Below are 26198 nucleotides of genomic sequence, written 5' to 3'. Positions count from 1 at the left end.
AAATACTATAAATTAAAATCCATCCAAATAAAGTAATAATCACAATTATAATATTCTCAATTTCAAATTAAATATAATATTACCAAATTTAATTTTCAATTAACAAATATTCTTATAAGAAAGTACAATATAACTATATAAATTATAAAAGTCCAAGTCCAACATAACCATTTAAATCTCAATTAGGTTCAACTTTACTAATTTATTTTCATTTTTTTTTTACCAAAAAATTCTCAATTTTGAATTTTTTCAGATCGGACAACCGGTATTTATATATCGGAAACCAGCCAGTTGGACTGGTATTTGACGAAACCGGTATTTTATCGACATTTTATTAAATCGTACCGGTGACCCCTCTGGTTTCCGATTCAACCGGTATTTTAAAGCACTGCTTTACCTACGCTCCTTCCACCCGTTGTTATTTTCTTTGCAGATATTTGTTTTTGTTTTTGTTTTATTTACTAAGTATCGTTAATCATTAACGAAGCACTACTTAATTTATGAAAATAAGGTAACATATCTAGAAGCCTTATTTCAAAAAAAAAAGAAGAAGTTAAAGTAGGTTTCTAAATTCTATGACTAGTGTATTTATCTACAGTGATGATTAATTATAGATGCTAGGATTTGTGGCTTGAATTTCACAACTGATATATAATTACCCTCAGCAAGTTTTATCTTGTGCATCGAATTATTTATTTGCGACATACCATAAATGCTCTCATATGCATTCATGCTTAGTTATAGAAGAATTTTGGGTTTTAAAAATATTATTATACTTGTAATAAAATAAATAGAATAACGGCAAACTAGATAGCAATTCGAAAAACCAATCCGGCAGTATCAAGAATATGGGAAGAAATCAAACAAAATAAACAAGAGAAGAAACGACATAGATCATTTACACTAGTTCGGACTCAATATGAGATTCTACATCCAGCAATCATCCACTATGGTCTTTGCAATAGTTTACAAGCTAGAGATTAGAAGAATAAGCACCTTATAATTGCTACTCTTTCTCTTTCTTTTCCACTCTTATTTCGTACTCGATTACACTCTAAAACAAAACATGTCATCGGCTATCGTGAAACAGAATTTGTATACCAACTAACGTCACCTGTATTGCTATACACTTTTCATGTTAAATTTAATTTTTATTTCGAACAAAAAAATCATTGGATTCGTAAAACTACTCAAGATATAAATATAATATTTTCAATTTTTTTCAAAATTTTTTGAATCTCTAATTTTTCTATAGAGCAGCAGAGCCGGGCACTACAACTTTTTCATCGAAGTCGCTGTACTTTGCACAATAATGCAAACTTGATGCTTTCACACGCTTTCTAACTCTTGGTAATGACTTTTCTACTATATCTAGCTTTCTTTTCATGCTCTATCCGCACTCTTCACATTTCTCTCCGTTGTGATTCTTCTCTACAAATCTACCTTCATACTTTATTCTCAACTCATTACTCGTAATCTCTGATTCCATTTTCCAGTCTTTAATAACCCAAATTAAAGACTATGAAAGAGTAAAACAAACAAAGCTTCCCATCATTAATATTTGGCAAAGGTATGTGCAATTTTTTCTTATCTGTTTTATCTTTATAATTTCTTAGTAAAGATAAGGTTATAATTGTATTCCTATGATTGTGGAGTCTGTGGTTGTATGCGATGATAAAATATAAGGAGAGGCTTGTGGATATGTGTGGTGCATGTGTTAGACAAGTGGTGTTGTGGATTTTTACGTTTCTATGTGAATTTGTTTGTCTAGCTTTGTGTACGGTTGAGTTCACCAGGTCATGCTCTACAATTTATATTCTTCGATTGCAGTGCTTTTGGCCCTATGATTTCCTAGTAACTCTACTTTATCTGCGCTCTTCCCACCCGAAGCTTTCTTCTTCGTAGGTATTTGTTTTGGTTCTATTTAATCTATAAGTATCGTTAAACATCAAGATTTGTAGAAGCCCCTCTTCACTTGGATGCTTTCACACACTTTCTAAGTCTTGGCTATGGTTTTCTTTATTAATTAAAAGACCTAATAATAGGCCCCATAGAAACTAATCAAATTTAGTTTCTTTATGTAATAATATAGAAGACTTACATGTAGACCTCACAAATGATGCTACTCTTTACTCTTTATTATTGCAGGTCTTTAACGACAGAGACTAATTTGTATGATTTCGAATTCCTTTTACTTGCATATACATTAATTATAAGTGATAATTAATGTATAATTATAGAATTTCCCTAATTAGTAATAAATAGATTCTTTCAAGTCCTGTTTTTCAATTTCAGCTCTTAAGATTTTTTTCCAGTCTATTTTGGTACAAAAAAGTCAATATTATTTATGTTTTAATTTATTTTTATATAATTTTATGTATATATCATAAATATAAATATAGTTTATATGTATTATTTAGAAAAGTGTAGTTTATTTGGAACTCTTAGACCTTGCATTACACGATATGTTTATCAGAACTGGCTATGCCAATTGAACTCCTCTTTGAAATTTGAATTGATGTTATCCAATTGCATTACTGGTGAAAGAGATACAGCTGGGATGCATGGAGAGAGTTAGAGACCCTGATTCCTAAAGATTGCAAAAATTTGATGCAACCGAGGTTCCAAGAAGAAATGACGCAATTGGTGCAGCAAGAATCACATTATTTCATCCGGCCACATTAAACTCTGTCATGCTTGGTAAATTTCGGGTACGCGAATCCCTTGTTATTCCTTCTATTATCACTCCTATTAGTACTCATCAACAAAGTACCACTTGATTTATGGAGAAAAAAATCAGCACATGTAGAATCTTTTCTTGTTTTTTTGAAGTCCTCGTAGGTTTTCATAGTCGAGTAAGCAAATAGTAAATTATTAAAAAAAAATTAGCTTAATTGCTTGACTGCCTCCTTAACACTGTTATAACAGAAGTTACCACGACTATGAGGGGACATTTTATCAAAACTGGGTATGCCACTTGAACTCACCTTTCGAATTGATGTCGTCCAATTGCATTACTGGCGAAAGCGTAATAACTGTGATGCATGGAGAGAGTTAGAGACCGTGAGTCCTAAAGATTGCAAGAATTTGATGCAGTTTGTGAATTTCATCATTTCATTGTTTCAGAGAGAGCAGGAATCACATTATTTCATTCGACACACCGCCACATTAAACTCTCCTGCATGGTGAATTTCAGGTACGCGACATTACCACTCCTATTGTTATTACTCATCATTCATCAATGAAGTACCACTTCATTTATGAAAAAGAAAAAATCAGCATATGTAGAAGCAAAAAATTCTTATTAGTATTTCTCAATTACTCTCATACCTTATAATAGTCAGTGACATTGTTTCACTCCGTGTGTAACTACAGAAAATCAAGACAAAAGTAAGGAGGATAAAACTTTTGGGAAATGGCCGAGAAAGTTTTTTCCTTTGTTGCAGAGCATGGTGGTGTAAAATGGATTAAACGTCACATTAGTTATGTATACAACTTCGAAAAAAATGTAGATAATGTTAAAGATCAACTCTATAGTCTGAAACGTAAGAGAAAGAGAATCGAGCACGCTGTTGATGATGCAACCAACAGAAAACTGGAGGTGATTGAAAGTGACGTTCAACACTGGCTGCAGAGCGTGGCAACAGTTGTTGAGAATGCAGAAAGTCTTTTTGAGGAAACAGAGAGGGCAAAGAGGAGGTGTTTGTTTGGGTTATGTCCTAATGTGAAGGCAATGTACCAGGTTGGCAAGAAAGCTGAGGACAAATCAAAGGCAGTAGCAGATCTTCGGTTGGCTGCAGGACAGTTTTCTAGTGTTTCATATCGTCCTGCTCCACAAGGAATACGTTTTGCAATCATCAATGATTATGAGACCTTCGAATCAAGAGCATGGCATTTGGATAAGATTATGAAGGCCTTAAAAGATCCTAATGTCAACATGATTGGCGTTTGGGGTATGGGTGGTGTTGGCAAAACTACTCTTGTGAAGAAAGCTGTCCAACAAGCCAATTTAGACAGGATTTTTGATGTGGTGGTTTTATCGGAGGTATCTTTAAATCAAGACTTGAGAAGGATTCAAGGAGAAATTGCAGATGCCTTAGGCTTCAAATTCGAGGCAGAGACAATTTCTGGGAGATCCAACCAGTTACATGAACGTTTGTTGAAAGAAACAAAAATTCTAGTGATTCTTGATAATATTTGGGCAAGGATTGATCTGGGAGAGTTAGGAATACCTTTCGGGAATGACCACAAAGGATGCAAAATATTGATGACATCTAGAGATAGGCGTGTATTAACCCAGATTGGTACTAATAGTTTGAAAATTTGGGTTGATACATTAGATGATGTGGAGGCTTGGAAATTATTTGAGAAAATCGCAGGGGATGTTGTGAAAGTTCCCAATTTGCAACCTCTTGCCATTGAAATAGCTAAAAGATGTGCAGGTTTGCCACTTTTGATTACCACAGTTGCAATGGCTCTAAGTGATAGAAAGGATTCATATACTTGGAAAGAAGCCTTACAACAATTAGATAAGTTTGGAAATGATGATTTTGATGCACAAGTGTATTCAGCTCTAGAGTTAAGTTTCAATAAGTTGAAAGGTAAACCGATGAAAGAGGTGTTCTTGCTTTGTGGTCTACTAGTAAATACTAATTATGCCATTGAGGATTTGGTGAAATATTGCATGACCCTTGATTCTTTCAAACATATTGATCAATTGGAAGATAGGAGAAACAAGTTGCATAAATTGGTTATAGACCTCAAATCCGCATGTTTGCTATTAGATGGTGAAAAAAATGGTTACATTAAAATGCATGATGTGGTTCGCAAGTTTGCTCTGTCATTTGCACGTGAAAAGCATAATATGTTCATTGAAGAATATGATGGTGAATTGGAAGAATGGCCCAAAAAGAATGCAGTTGTAAAGTTCTACTCAATATATTTTCGTCACAATTATATTCACAGATTACTAGAAGGGTTGGAATGTGAAGAGCTGAAGTTATTTATTCTGCATTCCAAAAATCGTGATTTGGAGATTCCTGGTTCATTTTTCCAAGGGATGAGAGGAATTATAGTCTTAGAAATTAAGAATATAATAATTCGATCTTTGCCTTCATCCCTTTGTTATCTAAACAACCTTAGCACACTCTCTCTTGAGGAGTGTGAGTTGGATGATATAGCCAGAATAGGAAATCTAGTTGGACTAGAAGTTCTTCGCATTGTGAATTCAAAGATCTCCCATTTTCCTGAGGAAACAAGACAATTGACTCGTCTGAAGTTGTTCAATGTCAACGGATGTTCAAATCTTGCAGTGATTCCACCAAATGTCATTTCATCGTTCACTCGATTAGAAGAATTGTACATGGAAAAGAGCTTTGTGAACTGGGAGGCTGAAGGAGTTAATGGTCAAAATGCGTGCCTTGCTGAGTTGAACAAATTGTCTAAGCTGACTAGCTTAGATATTCACATTCCGAATTCCAATATTATGCCAAATGACTTGTTCTCAGTCAAGTTAGAAAGATTTAAAATGGTAATAGGATATGTCTGCGCCTGGAGCTTGGAATGGTTTAGCAAGCGGTATGAAAGCTCACGAAGTTTGAAACTCAAACTCTCCACAAGCATTCATGTGAAGCCTGGTGTTAAGGAATTGTTGAAGAAAAGTGAAGACCTATATCTCAATGAATTGGGTGGCGTTAACAGTGTTTGTGAGTTAGATAGGGAAGGTTTTCCAAGGTTGAGATTTTTACATGTCCAAGAGGGTCGGAACTTCCAATACATTGTAAACCCGAACACAACAACTCCTTGTAAAATTTTTCCAGGCTTGGAGGTATTGTCTCTTAAAAAATTGATTAACCTTGAGATGATATGTCACGGCCAACTTGGAGTAGAGTCGTTTAGTAAATTGAGAATTGTGAGAGTGGAAAGTTGTGGCATGTTGAAGAACCTTTTCTCATTCCCTATTGCCAAATCCCTTTTGCAACTACAACAAATCAAAGTGGAGGACTGTAAAAACATGGAGGAGATTTTTTCCTGTGAAAGTGAAAAGGATGTGATTGAGTTAAAGGAAGTACAATCCATAGAACTACGGGGTTTACCGAAGCTCACTAGCATCTGCTCTGAGATAAAGGATGAGCCCATCCCACTTCTTAATGGGAAGGTACTTTTTCTTATTCTTTTATTGCTTCATTCTCTATGTATTTGACATTGTTGGGTATCAAGTAGAAAGAGTTGAGAGAACTATAAAATATTTGTTACTTCTACACACGTGACTTACAACATGTCACATACACAACACATGGACACATATTTGTTAAACACATGGACACACATATATAGCACACGTGTATTCCAACAGACATAAACAGAGCCTATATTTTTACAAAGGTTGTAGTGCATGACATTACGCATGATATTTTTGTACAGATTTGTTGGGTACAGAATATTACTTATCTAATTCAAAAATAGAATTCTCTTGTGTATATGCAGATAGTGTTTCCCTACTTGGTGACGTTAGACCTACATGATATTGGTGCTGAAAAAATATGGGACAATAGTCTTCAAGCAATGCAACATTTTCATAGATTGAGATATCTGACGTTGTCAGGCTGTCATAAATTAAAGTTCTTGTTCCCCGTTGTTGTGGTCAAAGGTCTTATTCAACTCATGAAACTTGATGTAAGAGATTGTGAATTAATGGAAAGGATAATAGGAGGAGCGGCAGGTCAGATGATCTTCCCCAAATTGAATTTACTGCATCTCAAAGATCTTCCAAAACTGAAAAGATTCTGCACAGGAAATTCTGTTGAATTTCCATCCTTGGCCTATATGTGGATAGCGAAATGCCCGGAATTGAAGTCGTTCATCTTTGATGAAAAGGACGTCAGCAATGGTGACCTCCCACCTCCTCTCTTTGATGAAAAGGTTAGTTTAATTTCATATTCTTAAATATGTTCATATTGTGTTGCGTTCTTTTGGATTATTAGTTGATGCCATCGGAATCATTTTTATAGGTGGAACTCCCTACTATTGAAATATTAGACATCCGATCCGTTAACCTGAAAAGAATATGGCACAATGAACTCCCTCCAGAATCCTTTTGCAAACTAGACAATCTTTTCCTGTATGACTGTGAAAATCTGTTGAACATATTTCCATCTAATATGCTGACAAGACTGCAGAACCTACAAATTTTGGATATAGAAAATTGCAAGTCAATGGATGTGATATTTGATTTGGAAGGGCCAAATGGTTTGGAGATGCATATAACAAAGACCCCCATATTCGGAAAACTAAAGTTCATAGAAATCGCGGATTGCCCCAGTGTGAGATATATTTTTCCACTCTCTATAATCAGTGGTCTTCGGGAACTTGAGAAGTTACATATTGAAGACTGTAGGGCGGTTGAGGAAATTGTTGCAATGGAAGGGGTAGATGCGGATGTTAGGTTCGAGGTCCTAAAAGTCACTTTCCTGAAACTTGAAGACTTACCACAACTAAAAAGTTTCTACCCTGGAATTCATACCTCAGAATGGCCACTGTTAAAGAAATTGAAAGTTGTTGGATGTGACAAACTGAAAATATTGGCTTCTGAATGTTCAAATGTCCAAGAAGGGGCGCATGATGGGTATCTTTATTCGCACGAAAAGGTATGGACTTAAAACTCTGCTTCAAAGATCTAAAGTTCAAATTTCGTGGCTTACATAACTCATTAAGAACTCATGTTGCACCCCTTCCACCTTTATTCTTCAAAAAAAAAAAAACACTGAAGAATGTATGTTTATAGAAGTCCCAAATTATGCGATTAATTATTAGTCTCATACATGTGGATGTTTTGGTCCGTAATCATGTTTCCCGTTGACTGGGCATGACTGAACACTTTAAGCTCACGGGACTACTTATAATACTAGAAGCAACGGGTAAAGTGTAGCTTATAGTTCTTCTACATTTGATCCCCATATATGTTGAATTCCTAGTAGTTTCTTATATATATATATAATTGCAAGTATGCACTATACTCGCATGTTGAGAGAATAATTCCTCCTCAGCTTTTTTACTTTTAAATAATATTTTGACAGGACAAATTCCTCAACATGGAAGAACTTGTTGTAGGGCGTAGCACTTTGAATGAGATATTCCCAGATGGAGGATTCATTTGTGAGGCTGGAGAGCTCTCAACATTTCGCAGTCTCAACATTTTGCAGTCTCAAAATTTTGGTTGTCACAGATTGAAAATTCAGTTTCCGTCCTCACTGTTGTCATTCTGCAATTTGATTGAACTGAAAGTATATAGATGTCACAAATTGACTTACTTAATGTCTTGCTCGACAACTAAAAGCATGATGCAGCTCAAGAAATTGCGGGTATTTGAATGTGCAATGATGACATCCATTGTAGAATGTGCAGGGGAAAGTGAGACAGAGGATGATAATATTTTCTACCAACTGGAACAAATATATATTGATGATATGCCAAACCTTTCAAGCTTCTGCTGCTCAGGAAAACATGCCTTCAAATTACCATCATTGGTATATGTATATGTGAGAAATTGCCCCAGTCTGAAAACTTTTTGCGAGGGACCACTTTCCACTTTTAAGCTCTGGAGTCTCCATGTATCATCTTATGAAGAGCGTTGGAACGGCGACCTAAATAGTACCATACAGGCGTTGTATAAAGAAATGGTACGCATCTTCTTTTCGCTCTTACTGTCCAATAAAGTTGCATTATATATGTTTTATAGATTAACCATAACAAAAACCTATTTGATTCAAACATATTTGTTGTCTTTAATTAGTTTGACATCAATAGATCAGTCATACGGATTGATGCTTGGGTTTTAGGAAAGATTCAACCGTGGAACTGGATTATTGGAGGGTGGAGTGGATTCTTTGTTTGATTTTATGTTTCTTTTTATCCAAACACTCATTTTTATACAGGTTATATTGCAGAGTGTTAAGGGATAAAATCTCACATCGGTTGTTGAGGGGTCTTGTATCCAGCATATAAGCTGGTACAGGCCTTCAACCACTTGCCTAGGTGTTTTCCTTATGGAGGGGCCTGGGAACTGCCACGGCCCAAAGGGCCGAGATGGTGGGGAGACCTGGGTTTGCGGCCCAAAGGGCCGAGATGGTGGGGAGACCTGGGTTTGTGGTTGTGCCACTGACCCACAGGTCCCAGGATCGTAACCTGGCTCCGATACCATCTGATCAGTGGCACAACCACAAACCCAGGTCTCCCCACCATCTTGGCTCCGATACCATCTGATCAGTGGCACAACCACAAACCCATGTCTCCCCACCATCTCGGCCCTCCATAAAAAGACCTAGGCAAGTGGTTGAAGGCCTGCCAGCTTATATGCTGGATACAAGACCCCTCAACAACCGATGTAGGATTTTATCCCTTAACACAGAGACAAAAGGCACAACACTCTTATCATCTCCGCAGAAGTCACATCTAGACATTGTCAATGAGATTAATTAAACCTTTCTGATGTTTACACTTTGCACAACCCCCCAATCATATCATTTCTTTCAATTCCATTTTTAATCAACAAGACATCAAAGGAGAAACTGTAAAGGGGGAGTGATTACCATAAAAAAAAAAAAAAAAAAAAAAACAGATAATGGAGATAAATATAATGCATCAGAAGTCACAACACTCATTTGATGGTGATTGCACTAAGTTGGAGGTTTTGAAGATTCTCCTGTAAGAATAATTTTTCTGGTATAATATTTTAGGAATTCAAGTAGCGTTTCTATGGGGTTGGACTTGCAATTTCTGGTTCACTTTTGTTTTACTGCTGTTCTCTGCCTTTTAGGGATGTACTCCTTGGCAATCCTCTCTTTTTCTAATTTGTCTTTGAGTAGTGATTTCAGATCAGTAACCTTCTGTAGATGTGATTTATATGTGGTTCAGTGGAGCATTGTCATTTCTATTCAAATATCTTGGTGCTACATTTGAAAGCTGATAATCAATGAACCATTCTTTCATATAAATGACGATGCATCCTTTGAACTCCCTTATCAGGAGGATGATGATGATGATGATGATGATGATGGTGGAGATGAAGATTTGTCAATGGAGATAAAGAGGTTCATACTATAACAAAACTCAATGCAATTCTCTTTAGTTTCTCGAATGTTTGCTATGCTGCATAATGCATTCTGATTTTAATTAATGTATGGGCTGGTTAGCGTAGGCTATGATTTTAAGTTTGAATACTTTTATCTGCCTCTAAATGTTCTCAATCCAATGAATATAAATTTCTCCATGTGAAGAAATTAATAGAAACAAATTAGAATAGACTTAATATAGTTATTTTAACTATGGCTCCATTTTATCCGAATGAAGCAATGATGATGATGAGGTCAATTGCTCGTAGCCGTTTCAATCATTTGGGGATGAGAGGTAAGGGATCAGAAATATGTAATTAGTTGAATATCTATTTCATCAATCCATGAATTTTCAATCCTAGCAACTCCTTCTCCCTTTGGCTTCAATTCTCTGATGGGTTAGGAGAGTTGCATGCTCCAATCAGTCATTTAACACACGCCTTTTTGCAGAATGATGCACCTGAACTTATTGAAAGCTTAGAAGGACATATTACTTTGAATTGATATTCAATCATCAGGTGAGCAGCCCTTGTATTTGTACGGAGTTCCAATGACTACTTAGGAGTCATTTCGATCATATAATGTAGATCCTGACCATCTTATTCGTGTTTCTAACATAAATATGTTTTATTTCTGGATTCAAAAAATTTCAGGCTCCAACATTGCCTCCTCTTTAAGGATGAAGGTGGCAAGTTAAGCTTTCTTTCTGTGTCAAGTGACGATGTGTGCTGAAAATCTCTCTTTTCTTTTCTCCCTTTCATGATTTTAACAAGTACGCTCGTGTTAAGTAAAATCGAATCCATGGACTTTCGTTATACTACTTTCAATTCTGAATTTGCTACTTCTGGGACTCCTAAATTTTAAAGAAAGACAGTCATGTGCTCTGCTTGCAACTTACATATAATAGTTAAATTTAGAATGCAAGTGAAACTTGGATTTGGTTGGAATACTCATTTTATTTACAAAGTCGCAATGCTTATGAATGTCAAGAGAAATAGAGAACATAGATGGCTGTATTAGTAGGGTCCATCAATATTCACTGAATTCCTGATTGAATACCTGGTAAGGCTTTTCATGATCAACACTTGGTGGGCATTCACAATACCTTGATATGCAACTTTGGGAAATGAGATTGATGTTTGCAGTTTTTGGCATTTTAAAAAGGTTAAATTTCCTGGATGATGCATTACGGAAGCTATGTTTCTCCTAAATCCCTATTTGATTTGGGGAAGGCATATGATAAGTGTTCAACGGTAAGGGTGCGAGAGAAATGATCTTGGCAAGACTAGTTGCTACTTGCTTGTGTAAGATCTAGTGAAGGATGGATACTAAAATAATGATTTTCACCAATGGAAATTTGTCATTGGAAAGTGCCTTAACATCGTACATACAATTTTTGTGATGTACAAGTTTTATGAACAAAATTGGTGAAGTATGCACTTGTTATTAGCCATTGCGAAATGTTCTATTTGAATCACAGTAATTGTCCTAAAAGTGAGGCCGTCATTACAATCTCACCAAAGCATATAGTTGGAGTAGTCCCTTACACAAGAGGAGTATCCTGTTGTAAAAGTTTTGTCGGTCGGTGGTTTTTAAAAACTTAAAAATTATAACAAAACTATTACTATGACTCCATTTAGTAGAGTAATATTTCAAGTAGCATAAAGTAGTGTTTTTTTGGAGCATTTCAAACTACTATTTGAAGGTAGCGTTTCATCTTTCTTAACTTGTAAATATACAGAATGTCCACCCTCTCAGTCATATGTCAAGTATACCATAGACCATTAATTGATACATTACCTAAATATTTTCAAAAGTTAAGGTTGTGTTTGGTATCACTTCCAAAAATTTTGAAAACAAAAACATAAAACATAAAATGAAAACATAAAATTGAAACTTGTTTGGTTGAACACTTAAAAACTGAATACATAAAACTGAAGAAAAAAAAAAGTATGTTTATGCTTTGCAAAACTCGTTTGAGAATTGGAAAATGAAATATAGATTTGAAAGGATTCCAAAATAGCCCAATTTGGTCACCTATAACCAACTTCCTCCCCTTACAAACTCCCTACTCCATTTACCGTTAAAAATATAATTGTTTGATTTTGCCCTTCTCTTGAACTCCAATGGATGTTCACCCCTGCCCAAAAGAGAAAAAGATACACATGCTAACGAAAAAACCCTGTCAAAAGGAATTTCTAACATTTTTTTGTGAGTTTTACAGGATTGTCGATGACCCTCGATCAGAAATCATTGATTGTAAAAATTTTCCTATAGTAAGTATATATCCTATAGGGAGAAATTGCTTAAGAAGGAAAATTGAGATTTTGTTGAAGAAGCACAAACTCTATATGGAGAAAGATGACCGTTTGTATCAAACAAGTAACAATAGAAGTACTTATGAGTCAAAAGACTATATACCTAAAGAAAAATAAACATGGTAGTTGAATGAGAATGTTGAAAAATAACTACGACTAAGAGATAATGTTATCGAAAATTACATAACCATAGAGACAATGATAGTTATGAAACCTATAAAGTAACCCACCAAAGTTAACGTAAAAGCCATCCCCTTAAATTTAATTTCCAGTCTATCTCCAATTCCACCGACAAGAATGCAAATTTCTGGTAAATTCGGATCACGCTTTCATTTACGTTGAACGACAGTGTTGTCTTCCATTTAATTGCTTACTTTTCACAATTTCATCAATGCTTACGGTCTCTAATGTTTTTGGAATAGTCGGGAGCTTTGTATTTATGTTTCGATGCTATTTCATGCTGTTTTAGCACCGATTTGTGTCGGTTGGATCATCTTTTAATCACGATGTTTTTCATTGAAATCGAAAGTCCCATTTGATGCTCATTAACTTGGGTTTGGAGCAGGTTCCTGTTCCCGGAGAACCTGGATTTCCTTTTCCAGGTCTTTTCCCCATCCCTCAATCTCGACAGGAAGCGGGTAAACCTCCTTTCTCTCTGTTAGATGACTTTGGTATTATGACTTACATAAAGGCATGCCTACATTTGAATTGCTGAAAATTTTGTGCGACTTTTATCAAATTGTTATTGTTTGGCTGACCATATCCGACATCAAAAAATATTTAAGTTGTTTTCACAAGCGAACATGTGACCCAATAGTATAGTTACAGGGATGCAATCTAGGGGTTACAGATTCAAGTCCCCCTTCCACTATGGGAGATTTATGCATGATTGTTATTTACCTTTTGTATGATCTTCCTATTTATAAACAATAAACTCAAAACACAAACCCTATGGGTGCTACATCTTATCTGTCAAGAATCAATGATGTATTTTTTGTTTGAAACAAAAATCATATTTATCGCAATCGAAACATCAAATATTTTGAGTTTACACCGAAGGTTTAGAATTGTCATATATTTTTCATGTTGAATTTAGTGTTTGTTTGCAACAAAAAATGCATGATTGGATCCGTTATGATGAATACCACACATTTATAATTTTTAAAAATGAAAATAAATTGTTTTGTTACACTAGTGTTAGTGCGAGACCTGTTGGAATTTTATTACAGCAGACCATACCACTCAATATAGTAGGCTTAATGGGCTAGGCCGAGGCCAAGTATGTCAATGATTAACAATTGTCTTTGTGCATTGACGAATGTGTGTCACACACTCGCACTATCTCCATCATCGATAACTCAATCCGCAACTGCAATATGAATTCAGGCAAATATGATACTGGCTTCGTTTGGTAGAGTTTATTTACTGTCAAAATAAACTAACCTAAAAAATATGAAATAAGCTATTTGGGTAAGATTATAGCTAATGCTAGCTTATAATCTTTACCAAATAGGCTAACCATCGGAGATGACAAGGACGACGATGGAGATAACATATGCATGGAGACTGTTATGGTTCAATAAGATTAATTTTTTATATGTACTCTCTTTTATTCAGAGAATAGGGTTTTAGTAGATATTCTTATGGTAATTATGCTTTATTTGCTTTGATGATTGATTGAGCTATCATGTCAGGAAAACAGAAAATACTATTCATATATACTAAATGTGGACATTTGATGATACACTTGCAGGTCAATGCTTTGACCATGGAGAATTCAGTTACTCAGGATTCAAGAGTTTCTATTATTAAAGATTGAAGCTGATGACCAAGTTAAGGCCGAATGAACCCTAATTCATATAAGCAGAAATTGTTACTTCATAGACTAGGAGGTTCTACCACCTTATCAGCACATAGAATTTGTGTGGGTTAATATGTGGGTGTAATAAGGGCTAATCCCCACCCACCTCACTCCTCTATTCTCCTTTTTAGCCAATATGATCAAATCCGGCTAGTCAAATATTCTACATGACATGTTGATCGTTATAACCCCTGTTAAATATGATGATGTGGCATAATAGAGGTGCAACTAATAAACATTCGACCCCACCCATTTTTGTAAATATATAAATAAATTTTCGTATATTCGTAGGTAGATCCTCTATAGGAGAAGTATTATGACTTTGACCACCTCCTTTTTTCATGGTAGCTGCCCTTACAACCTTCTTTTCTCCTGATCATCATCTAGAGAAATGTTAATCGATTTATGGACTCTCCAGTTCAATAACTTTGCTAATCGATTTGATAAAGACAACTTCCAACCATGAGTCTCACCAATCCAGAGATTCAAAGACCAACCAAAGCCACTCAAACGTTGAGCTGGCACCTTGTGGCAAAAAATAAAGCAAAGCTCTGGGTGGGCCCCGCCAAACGAGGTTCATGTTTTCAGCCACTTTATAATAGAAATTAAATTTTGTTCGTTTTTTGAAAAAAAAAATTTCGTATCTTTCTTTCTACTGTACATTTTCATCTTGACTTGGAGGCTTCCACAGTCCACACACTTTCTTTTCATATCAGAAAGATATTGGGTATCTCGTGTTTATTGCTCATTTTCATCTTGACTTGGGGGCTTCCACGCACTTTCTAAGTCTTCGCAATGACTTTTCTACTCCATCTAGTATCTAGCTTTCTTTCTATATATAGCTAGCTTTCTATCCCCAGCCTTCACATTTCTCTCCATTGTGTTTCTGCTCTGCAAATCTACCTTCATACTTTCTTCTCAACTTACTACTCTTAATCTCTGATTCCATTTTCCAGTCTTTGATAACCCAAACTAAAGAATACAAAAGACTTGGCAATGGTATGTCCAATATTTTCTATTTGTTTTAACTTTATAATTTCATTGTTTTGATTGGATTCCTACGATTATGGAGTCTGCGTGGATGTATGCGATGATCTTATATAAGGAGAGTTTTGTGTATGTGTTCCCAAGTGAGCAAGTGGTGTTGTAGATTTTACGTGGCTATGTGAATTTTTGTTTCTGGCTTTGTGTATGGTTGAGTTCAACAAATCATACTGTTAAAGTTGAATTCATTCTTTGATTGCAGTGATTTTGAATTTCTATGATTCCTAAGTGGCTCTACTTTCCTTGCGCTCCTTCACCCGCAACTTTCTTCTTCACAGGTATTTGCTTTGGTTATATTTACTCTGTAAGTATCGTTAATCATTAACAAAGTATCACTTGATTTATGGGGAAAAAATAAGTATATGTAGAATGGAAGCACTACATGTCCATAATTTGATGTCCATAATTGTCCATAATCTATAACGGAAGCACTTCACTTGGATGCTTTCACATGCTTTCTAAGTCTTGGCATTGATTTTCTTTATTAATTAAAAGACCTAATCATATAGGCCCAACAAATTAAAAACTAACCAAATTTAATTTCTTTTCATGTAATAAGAGTGGTGCCTTGTCTTATCTAATGGTTGGTGGTGTGTCTTAATGTGAATTAGAACTACTCGTGAAGGAGACTTCGCATGGAGTGTAAAAGAATAATGAGATGACGATGAGTTTAAATATCTACCTATCTAAAATTATAAAACGTAAGACACCTATATATATTTGAAATAGAGTAGTTGTTTATTTGCATACTCTCGCATCTGTGTATATCTTCGCAAAATTGTGGGTCCCATAATAATAAAAGACTTTTCTAAAATTTTCATATACGCTCTGTTAAGGAAAATGACATACATACATAATTTTTCAGGTACATAATATACATAATCTATGTGGCATGCCTAGTATATGGACACAAAACCCTAAATGCTCACTTTTTTCCCGCTTCTCTCTCCTCTATTAGTTGTAAAATACATTGCTAATACGTAATGCATTAAATATTGGAAAACAAATACACAGTCAAAAACATAATGTAATAAGGTACTGCATGATAACAATCGAACTTGCCAAAAATGGGAAACAAGTACACTGTCAAAACATAATGTAATAAGCTTGGTTAAATACACTGATAATTCGTAATGGATTAACAACTGAGAAACAAATACACTGTAAAATTATCATGCCCACCGGCACCAATGACAAATGAATTGTAACTCTTGTTCGATCGAATTTCAGCAATATCATTAATCTCTAGTTGCATTTTCACACTCGGTTTATTTTCCTGTTACACAAGAAGAATCTAGAATGACTAGGACTTAGATCGTAGTTGTGGATATCTTCAAACAATGTAATCTTCCACTTCCCATCGACGAAAAGTCTACCAACAAGCCTCGCCTTGTTACCAACCTCCCGCATGTAAATATCAGATATTGGTAATCACCATTCGCATCCTTCGTTATTGACCTCCTCTTGATTGAAACCCCATCTCTTCACTACAAAACAATATTGAAATAGATATTTGTTTGATAAATACATAAATTTAGTGATTGATAATGTAATAACTCATATAATATCAACACCAAAATGAAATGACTCTGTCATTATTACACTATCATACTAGAGTGTAATAACTCGATGCCATAAAAAAGTGAAACCAATTTATTTAAGGAAAATGACTTTGTAATAAACAGCGGCGCTAAATACATTGGTAATTCGTAATGCAATATAAACTGGCAAACAATTACATTGTTAAAAATATAATGTAACCCAAACAAGACAACATTGAACATATGTTAAAAACATTATGCAAACTGACAGTGAACCAATCGAACTCATCAAGCAAGGAAACTAACATATTCAATGCAACTACATTATGGGAACTTACAGTGTATGTAATATTTTGGTTTTGTATAAAACAAATGCATTACTAAAATCAAAGTGTAATAAAATATTTTAATGAACCAATAAATCACCAATCCAGGACACTATGACGAGGAGCAGCCCAACAACATACACTATATGCTAAATACACTATGTTCTAAATACACTAAATTAGGGCTGTTACTGGTATGGTAAATTATCCATTGGTATACCATTACCGATCAATTGGTTACCGAAAATAGTAGAAGATTGGTATACCGTTACCAATTGTTCGGTACGGTAAATTTACCGATGATTTCGGTAACGGTAACGGTAAGCAAAGTTCAAAACCGGTAAATTTCCCGATTACCGACATATATATTAAATATATATTAATATTATTTTTAGTTTTAAATTTATTTAATTATGACCATTAGATTGATCTAATTTAATCTAGACCATTGATTATTTTTAGGGTTATCATTTATATATCACTCGTAGCAATTTCATTAACTTTAAAGCAGCGTTTGCTACATAACAAAATGTTTTGTTGATATTGATTACATGCTTTTCTTCTCCATTTCCATTATGGTCTTTTATCTTTATTTATCTTGTTTCTTCTAGCTTTCATGCTATAGAGTTTAAAACACTTCGGATACTAAAAATATTATAAATTAATGAAATGAAAGATTTTCCGTTATAGATTGTTGGAATAATGTTATGTGAATTCTCCTTTCTTTTTTTCTCCGATTGATAGGTATTTTCTCTTATTCACATGTAGCACAATGATCCTTCTCATTAATCTATCATTTTTATTATTGGTATTGTAGGCAAGATGAAAGTGTTGTAGTTTCATACAATGACTATTAAGCACAATGCTACTTGATGCATTTTTTTTTTTCTCTTTTTTAAATAAGTTTAAGAATTGGTAAATTTACCAATTACCGACTTACCATTACCGATCGATCGGTATACCGACCATCGGTATACCGACTCTTCCGGTAACGGTAACGGTAACATTTTTTGAGTTACCGAAAGAATTGGTATGGTAACGATATTCCGTGTTTGGTAACGGTAACCGTACCAATAACAACCCTACACTAAATGCTCAATATACTATTTGCAAAATACAATATCTGGTAAGCTAGGCAAGAAACAAACCATGAAACAAAGTAATTACACTTTTCATTATGACAATGCAATAATCCACTATCAAGCTTCACAAGTAATCCATAAGATGTTCAATTAACAGAAAAAAACTAAATACACTACCAAATGTATAGTGTAATAACGCACTGGAGCATACCTTCGACTTGGGTCTCTAATTCCGGTGGTCGTTTCGGTTGACGAATGGTTGGGCTAAGTGCTCCTCACGTAGAGGAGTCCATTGGTGGCGTCGGATTGCCAAACCGACATCGGAATCAGTCGGATATATGAATTTTGTTCGGTGGATACCCATGGGTTTATGGTGGATTTCCGACAAAATCAACAACCGATGACGGCAAGGGGTGACTGGGCATTGCTCCTGGGGGCCGGACGATTCTTTTGGAGGCAGCGACGATCATATCGGTGACCGGAAGGTGGAAGTCCGATTTTGGCCGTGAGAAAAGAAGAGATAATCTCATGAGAGAGAGGAGAGGAGAGATAGACGAGAGCGAAAAGTGAGATATGAGGAGTGATAAAAGTGATTTGTATGGTTTGATTTTTGAATTTTGAAATTTAAAATTGCCTAGTCATTTGCTTATATGGCATGCTATGTCATTATGTATACTTATGTATACCAATCACATGTATGTTTATCATAACCGCTCCGTTAAAGTTGCATTTATTGATGTTTTTTAATAAAAAAAATAAAAAATCCCCAGATATTGTGGTTGTGAGTTTATTAAGTGATGTATTGTTTCTTTTGGTTTTATTTTGATTATATATTAGACCAAATAAAAATGTAGTAACCCGCAGCGTAGCGCGGGTTTGTTGCTAGTTTACATAACATGTTAGTGTGCCTATGTTGAAGGATCACTTAGGTGATAACCTAGTTGGTGAATTTTTACTCATCAACGTAGTACCACTTGGCTCAGCATATGTAGAATACTGTTTTTTGAAAAAAAGTCCTAGTTGGTTTTCGAATTCTATAATTAGTGTTTTTATCTGTAGTGATGATTAATTATAGATGTTAGAATTGGTGGCTTGAATTTCACAACTGATACTAACTACCATGCTTCAGCCAGTTTTGTCTTATGCATCGAATTATTTGTTTGTGTCATACCGTACTTGTTCCCAAATGGATTCATGCATAGCTATGGAATAATTTTCCACGGTTTAAAAATATTACTTTCACGAGAATCCTTGTTCTTTACAACTAGATATACAAAATGTCTCTGTCGATCAGTATGCTTTATATGTCCATATTATGTTTCTTAAAACATGAAGGTTGAAAATTCTTTTCATGAGATGTTGAAGTTTCATAACTTTCCTATCAAAAGCACTTCTACAATTGTGATTTAATTCTTTCATTTACTCCCATATTTACTCCCTTATAACTTTCATAACATTGTTTCACTCTTTGTGTAACTACAGAAAATCAAGACAAAACTAAGGAGAATAAAACTTTTGGGAAATGGCCGAGACTGTTGTTCCAATTGTTGCTGAGCAGGTGGTTGCTCCTGCTGCATGTTGGATTAAGCGTCAAACTAGTTATGTGTTCAACTTCAAAAGAAATGTTGATAATTTTAATGATCAACTCCGAAGTCTGAATCTTAGGAGAGAGACAACCGAGCATGCTGTTGATGATGCAACTAGGAGAAATATGGAGGTGATTGAAAGGGAGGTTGAAGTTTGGCTACAGGGGGTGACTAGATTTAATGAGGATGCACAAGTTTTTTTCGAGGAAATAGAGAGGGCAAAGAAAGGGTGCTTCTTTGGGTTATGTCCTAATGTAAAGGCAAGGTATCAGCTTAGTAAAAAGGCTGAGGAGAAATCGAATAACGCAGCCAAATATCTGTCGCAACAGCAGCAGTTTCCTAGTGTTTCATATCGTCCTGCTCCACAAGGAATACGTTTTCCACCCATCAAGGATTATGAGATCTTCGAATCGAGAACACGCAATTTGGAAGAAATTATGAAGGCCTTAAAAGATCCTAATGTCAACATGATTGGCGTTTGGGGTATGGGTGGTGTGGGCAAAACTACTCTTGTGAAGAAAGCTGCTGAACATGCCAATGTAGAGAAGATTTTTGATGTGGTGGTTTTATCGGAGGTATCTTCAAATCAAGACTTGAGAAAGGTTCAAGGAGAAATTGCAGAGGCCTTAGGCTTCAAATTCGAGGCGGAGACAATTTCAGTGAGATCCATCCAGTTACGTGAACGTTTGCTAAAAGAAACAAAAATTCTAGTGATTCTTGATAATATTTGGGCAAGGCTTGATCTGGGAAAGTTAGGAATACCTTTCGGGAATGACCACAAAGGATGCAAAATATTGATGACATCTAGAGATAGACAGGTATTAACCGAGATTGGTACTAATAGTTTGAAAATTTTGGTTGATACATTAGATGATGTGGAGGGTCAGAAATTATTTGAGAAAATGGCAGGGGATGTCGTGAAAGTTCCCAATTTGCAACCTCTTGCCATTGAAATAGCTAAAAGATGTGCAGGTTTGCCACTTTTGATTACGACAGTTGCAAGGGCTCTAAGTGATATAAAGGATTCATATACTTGGAAAGAAGCCTTACAACAATTAGATAAGTTTGGAAATGATGATTTCGATGCACAAGTGTATTCAGCTCTAGAGTTAAGTTACAATCACTTGAGAAGTGATGCGATGAAACAGTTGTTCTTGCTCTGTGGTCTACTGGTAAATATTGATTATGCCATTGAGGATTTGGTGAACTACTACATGACCCTTGATGCTTTCAAAGATATTGATCAGCTGGAAGATAGGAGAAACAAGTTGCACAAATTGGTTGGAGACCTCAAATCTGCATGTTTGTTATTAGATGCTAAAAATGGTTACTTCAAAATGCACGATGTGGTTCGCAAGTTTGTTGTGTCTTTTGCACGCCAAAAGCATAATATGTTCATTGAAGAATATGATGGTGAATTGGAAGAATGGCCCAAAAAGAATACAGTTGCAAATTTCTCCTCGATATATTTTCGTCACAATTATATTCACAAATTATTAGAAGGGTTGGAATGTGAAGAGCTGAAGTTGTTTATTCTGCATTCCAAAAATCATGATTTGGAGATTCCTAGTTCATTTTTCCAAGGGATCAGAGGAATTATTGTCTTAGAAATTAAGAATATAATAATTCGATCCTTGCCTTCATCTCTTTGTTATCTAAACAACCTTAGCACACTCTCTCTTGAGGAGTGTGAGTTGGATGATATAGCCGGAATAGGAAATCTAGTTGGACTAGAAGTTCTTCGCATTGTGAATTCAAAGATCTCCCATTTTCCTGAGGAAATAAGAAAATTGACTCGTCTGAAGTTGTTCAGTGTCAATGGATGTTCAAATCTTGCAGTGATTCCACCAGATGTCATTTCATCGTTCACTCGATTAGAAGAATTGCATATGGAAAACAGCTTTGTGAAGTGGGAGGCTGAAGGAGTTAATGGTCAAAATGTTTGCCTTGCTGAGTTAAACAAATTGTCTAAGCTGACTAGCTTAGATATTCACATTCCGAATTCCAATATTATGCCAAATGACTTGTTCTCAGTCAAGTTAGAAAGATTTAAAATACTAATAGGAGATGTCTGGACCGGGAGGTTGGATATGTTGAATAGGTGGCGTTGGACTAGCGAGTATGAAACCTCAAAAGGGTTGAAACTCAAACTCCCCACAAGCATTCATTTGAAGCCTGGTGTTAAGGAATTGTTGAAGAAGAGTGAAGATCTATATCTAGATGAATTGGGTGGTGTTAACAGTGTTTCTGAGTTAGATGGGGAAGGTTTTCCAAGATTGAGATGTTTGCATGTCCGAATGGGTCGGAACTTCCAATACATTGTAAACCCAAACACAACAACTCCTTGTAACATTTTTCCAGGCTTGGAGGTATTGTCTCTTAAAGAGTTGATTAACCTTGAGATGATATATCACGGCCAACTTGGAGTAGAGTCGTTTAGTAAATTGAGAATTGTGAGAGTGGAAAGATGTGACATGTTGAAGAACCTTTTCTCATTCTCAATTGCCAAATCCCTTTTGCAACTGCAAAAAATCATGGTGGAGAACTGTAAAAACATGGAGGAGATTTTTTTCTTTGAAAGTGAAAAGGATGGCGAGTGCGATGTGGTTGAGTTAAAGGAAGTACAATCCATAGAACTCCGGCGTTTACCGAAGCTCACGAGCATCTGCTCTAAGATGAAGGATGAGCCCATCCCACTTCTTAATGGGAAGGTACTTTTTCTTGTTCTTTTATTGCTTCCTTCTCTTTGTGTTTGACATTGTTGGGTATCAAGTAGAAAGAGTGGAGAGAACTATAAAATATTTGTTACTTCTACACACGTGACTTAATTACAACATGCCACATACACAGCAACATGGACACATATTTGTTAAACACATGACACATATATGTAGCACACGTGTATTCCAACAGACAAAAGTCACAAAACAGAGCCTATAATTTTACTAAGGTTGTATTGCATGACGTTACGCATGATATTTTTGTACAGATTTGTTGGGTAGAGAATATGACTTATCTAATTCAAAAATAGAATTCTCTTGTGTATATGCAGATAGTGTTTCCCTACTTAGAGAAGTTAGGCCTACATGATATTGGTGCGGAAAAAATATGGGACAACAATCTTCAAGCAATGCCACATTTTCATAGATTGACAAAGTTGAGATTGTCAAGCTGTCATAAATTAAAGTTCTTATTCCCCGTTGTCGTGGTCAAAGGTCTCATTCAACTCATGGAACTTGAGGTAAGAGATTGTGAATTAATGGAAGGGATAATAGGAGGAGTGACAGGTCAGATGATCTTCTCCAAATTGAATGTCCTGTATCTCGAAGATCTTCCAAAACTAAAAAGATTCTGCACAGGAAATTCTATTGAATTTCCATCCTTGTCCAATATGTGGATAGCGAGATGCCCGGGATTGAAATCTTTCATCTTTGATGAAAAGGACGTCAGCAATGGTGACCTCCCACCTCCTCTCTTTGATGAAAAGGTTAGTTTAATTTCATTTTCTTAAATATGTTCATATTGTGTTGCGTTCTTTTTGGATTATTAGCTGATGTCATCAGAATCATTTTTATAGGTGGAACTCCCTACCATTGAAAAATTATGCATCCAATCCGTTAACCTGAAAAGAATATGGCACAATGAACTCCCCTCAGAATCCTTTTGCAAACTAGGTTATCTTTTCCTGTATGACTGTGAAAAGCTATTGGACTTTTTTTCGTCTAATATGCTGACAAGACTCCAGAACCTACAAGTTTTGGATATAGAAAATTGCAAGTCAATGGATGTGATATTTGATTTGGAAGGGCCAAATGGTTTGGAGATGCATATTGCAAAGGCCCCCATATTCAGAAAACTAAAGTTCATAACAATCGCGGATTGTCCAAGTGTGAGATATATTTTTCCACTCCCTATAGGCAGTGGTCTTCAAGAACTTCAGAGGTTACATATTGAAGACTGTAGAGCAGTTGAGGAAATTGTTGCAATGGAAGGGGTAGATGCGGATGTTAGGTTTGAGTTTCTAAAAGTCACTTCCCTGAGACTTGTTGACTTACCACAACTAAAAAGTTTCTACCCTGGAATTCATATCTCAAAATGGCCATTGTTAAAGGAATTGGAAGTTATTGGATGTGATAAACTGAAAATATTGGCTTCTGAATGTTCGAATGTCCAAGAAGGGGCGCATGATGGGTATCTTTATTTGCACGAAAAGGTATGGACTTTAAACTCTGCTTCAAAGATCTAAAGTTCAAATATATATATATATATTTGCAAGTATGCACTGTACTCGCATGTTGAGTGAATAATTCCTCCTTAGCTTTTTTACTTTTAAACAATATTTTGACAGGAGATATTCCTGGAACAACTTGTTGTTGGGCATAGTGCTTTCAATGAGATATTCCCAAATGGAGGATTCATTGGCGAGGCTGGAGAGCTCTCAACATTTGGCAGTCTCAAAATTCAGTTTCCGTCCTCACTGCTGTCTTCCTGCAATTTGATTGAACTGGAAGTATATAGATGTGACAAACTGACTTACTTAATGTCTTGCTTGACAACTAAAAGCATGATGCAGCTCAAGAAATTGAGGGTATATGAATGTGCGATGATGACGTCCATTGTAGCACGTGCAGGGGAAAGTGAGACAGAGGATGATATTATTTTCCACCAACTGGAAGAAATATATATTAATCGTATGCCAAACCTTACAAGCTTCTACGGCTCAGGGAAACATGCCTTCAAATTACCATCATTGAAGAAAGTAACTGTGGGAAATTGCCCCAGTCTGAAAACTTTTTGTGAGGGACCACTTTACACTTTTAAGCTCTGGAGTCCCCATGTATCATCTTATAATGAGCTCTGGAATGTCGACCTTAATACTATCATACAGAGCTTGTATAATGAAGAAACGGTATGCATCTTCTTTTCGCTCTTATTGTCCAATCAAGTTGCACTCATATGCATTTTATATGTTATATAGATAACCATAACAAAAACATATTTATTTTGAGGCTCCAGAGTCTCCTTACATTATTTGGTTATGAAGAGCGTTGGAATGGCGACCTTAATACTACCTTCTATATAGAAATGGTACGCATCTTCTTTTCGCTCTTACTGTCCAATCAAGTTGCACTCATATGCATTTTATAGATTAACCATAACAAAAACCTATTTGATTCAAACATATTTGTTGTCTTTAATTAGTTTGACATCAATAGATCAGTCATACGGATTGATGTTTACACTTTACACAACCCCCCAATCATATCATTTCTTTCAATTCCATTTTTAATCAACAAGACATTAAAGGAGAAACTGTAAAGGGGGAGTGATTATCATAAAAAGAACCAAAACAGATAATGGAGATAAATATAATGCATCATAAGTCATAACAAAACCACAACACATAATCTAGATAAATTTAGCTTTATTTCTTCCTTTTACACATCTTGTCGATCATGGCATTTGATGGTGATTGCACTAAGTTGGAGGTTTTGAAGATTCTCCTGTATGAATAATTTTTCTGGTATAATATTTTAGGAATTCAAGTAGCATTTCTATAGGGTTGGACTTGCAATTTCTGGTTCACTTTTGTTTTACTCCTGTTCTCTGCCTTTAGGGATGTACTCCTTGGCAATCCTTTTTTTTTCTAATTTGTCTTTGAGTAGTGAGTTCAGATCAGTAACTCTGTAGATGTGATTTATATGTTGTTCAGTGGAGCATTGTCATTTCTAGTCAAATATCTTGGTGCTACATTTGAAAGCTGAAAATCAATGAACCATGCTTTCATATAAACGATGATGCATCATTTGAACTCCCTTATCAGGATGATGATGATGATGATGATGCTGGAGTTGAAGATTTGTCAATGGAGAGAAAGAGGTTCATACTATAACAAAACTCAATGCAATTCTCTTTAGCTTCTCGATTGTTTGCTATGCTGCATAATGCATTCTGATTTTAATTAATGCATTCTGTTTACCTCTCAAACTCAATATAGTTATTTTAAATATGGCTCCATTTTATCAGGATGAGGCGCAAAAATCGGAGGCAGATTGCTTCTTACCATGTCCGTAGATTGCGGTTGGACTCAATTCGTTTTGGTAAGGGATCAGAAATATGTAATTAGTTGAATATCTATTTCATCAATACACATGAATTGTCAATCTTAGCAACTCCTTGTCCCTTTGGCTTCAATTCTCTGACGGGTTAGGAGAGTTGCTCGCTCCAATCAATCATTTAACACACGCCTTTTTTGCAGAATTGATGTTCACCTGAACTTCTTGAAGGCTTAGAAGGACATATTGCTCTGAATTGATGTTCACCTGAACTT

General features: G+C 35.5%; 2 protein-coding genes across 13 annotated transcripts; both read left to right on the top strand.

The window, feature by feature from the left end:
- Window positions 1-1311: 1311 nt before the first annotated feature.
- On the top strand, window positions 1312-11098 carry LOC119993797 (probable disease resistance protein At4g27220). Of its 12 annotated transcripts, none has more exons than XM_038841057.1 (14): window positions 1312-1570; window positions 1831-1901; window positions 2149-2172; window positions 2548-2711; window positions 2929-2968; window positions 3127-3196; window positions 3376-6157; window positions 6487-6921; window positions 7011-7646; window positions 8076-8678; window positions 10024-10088; window positions 10348-10404; window positions 10560-10627; window positions 10763-11098. In XM_038841057.1, the coding sequence occupies exons 7-12, from the start codon at window positions 3416-3418 to the stop codon at window positions 10376-10378; spliced, it is 4512 nt and encodes a 1503-aa protein (XP_038696985.1). In that variant the 5' UTR covers window positions 1312-1570; window positions 1831-1901; window positions 2149-2172; window positions 2548-2711; window positions 2929-2968; window positions 3127-3196; window positions 3376-3415; the 3' UTR covers window positions 10379-10404; window positions 10560-10627; window positions 10763-11098. The 12 variants fall into 12 exon arrangements, with proteins under 12 accessions (XP_038696985.1, XP_038696990.1, XP_038696980.1 ...); XM_038841062.1 differs by having other exon boundaries at window positions 1831-1905; window positions 2556-2711; XM_038841052.1 differs by having other exon boundaries at window positions 1831-1905.
- Window positions 11099-19744: 8646 nt separating this feature from the next.
- LOC119992685 (probable disease resistance protein At4g27220) lies at window positions 19745-25994 on the top strand. Its single transcript, XM_038839480.1, has 5 exons — window positions 19745-22578; window positions 22920-23354; window positions 23445-24080; window positions 25692-25747; window positions 25895-25994. The coding sequence occupies exons 1-5, from the start codon at window positions 19804-19806 to the stop codon at window positions 25992-25994; spliced, it is 4002 nt and encodes a 1333-aa protein (XP_038695408.1). The 5' UTR covers window positions 19745-19803.
- Window positions 25995-26198: the final 204 nt, after the last annotated feature.

The sequence above is a fragment of the Tripterygium wilfordii genome, chromosome 23, assembly GCF_013401445.1.
Source record: "Tripterygium wilfordii isolate XIE 37 chromosome 23, ASM1340144v1, whole genome shotgun sequence".
Taxonomy (NCBI): domain Eukaryota; kingdom Viridiplantae; phylum Streptophyta; class Magnoliopsida; order Celastrales; family Celastraceae; genus Tripterygium; species Tripterygium wilfordii.
This window is presented reverse-complemented; position numbering and strand designations above follow the sequence as displayed.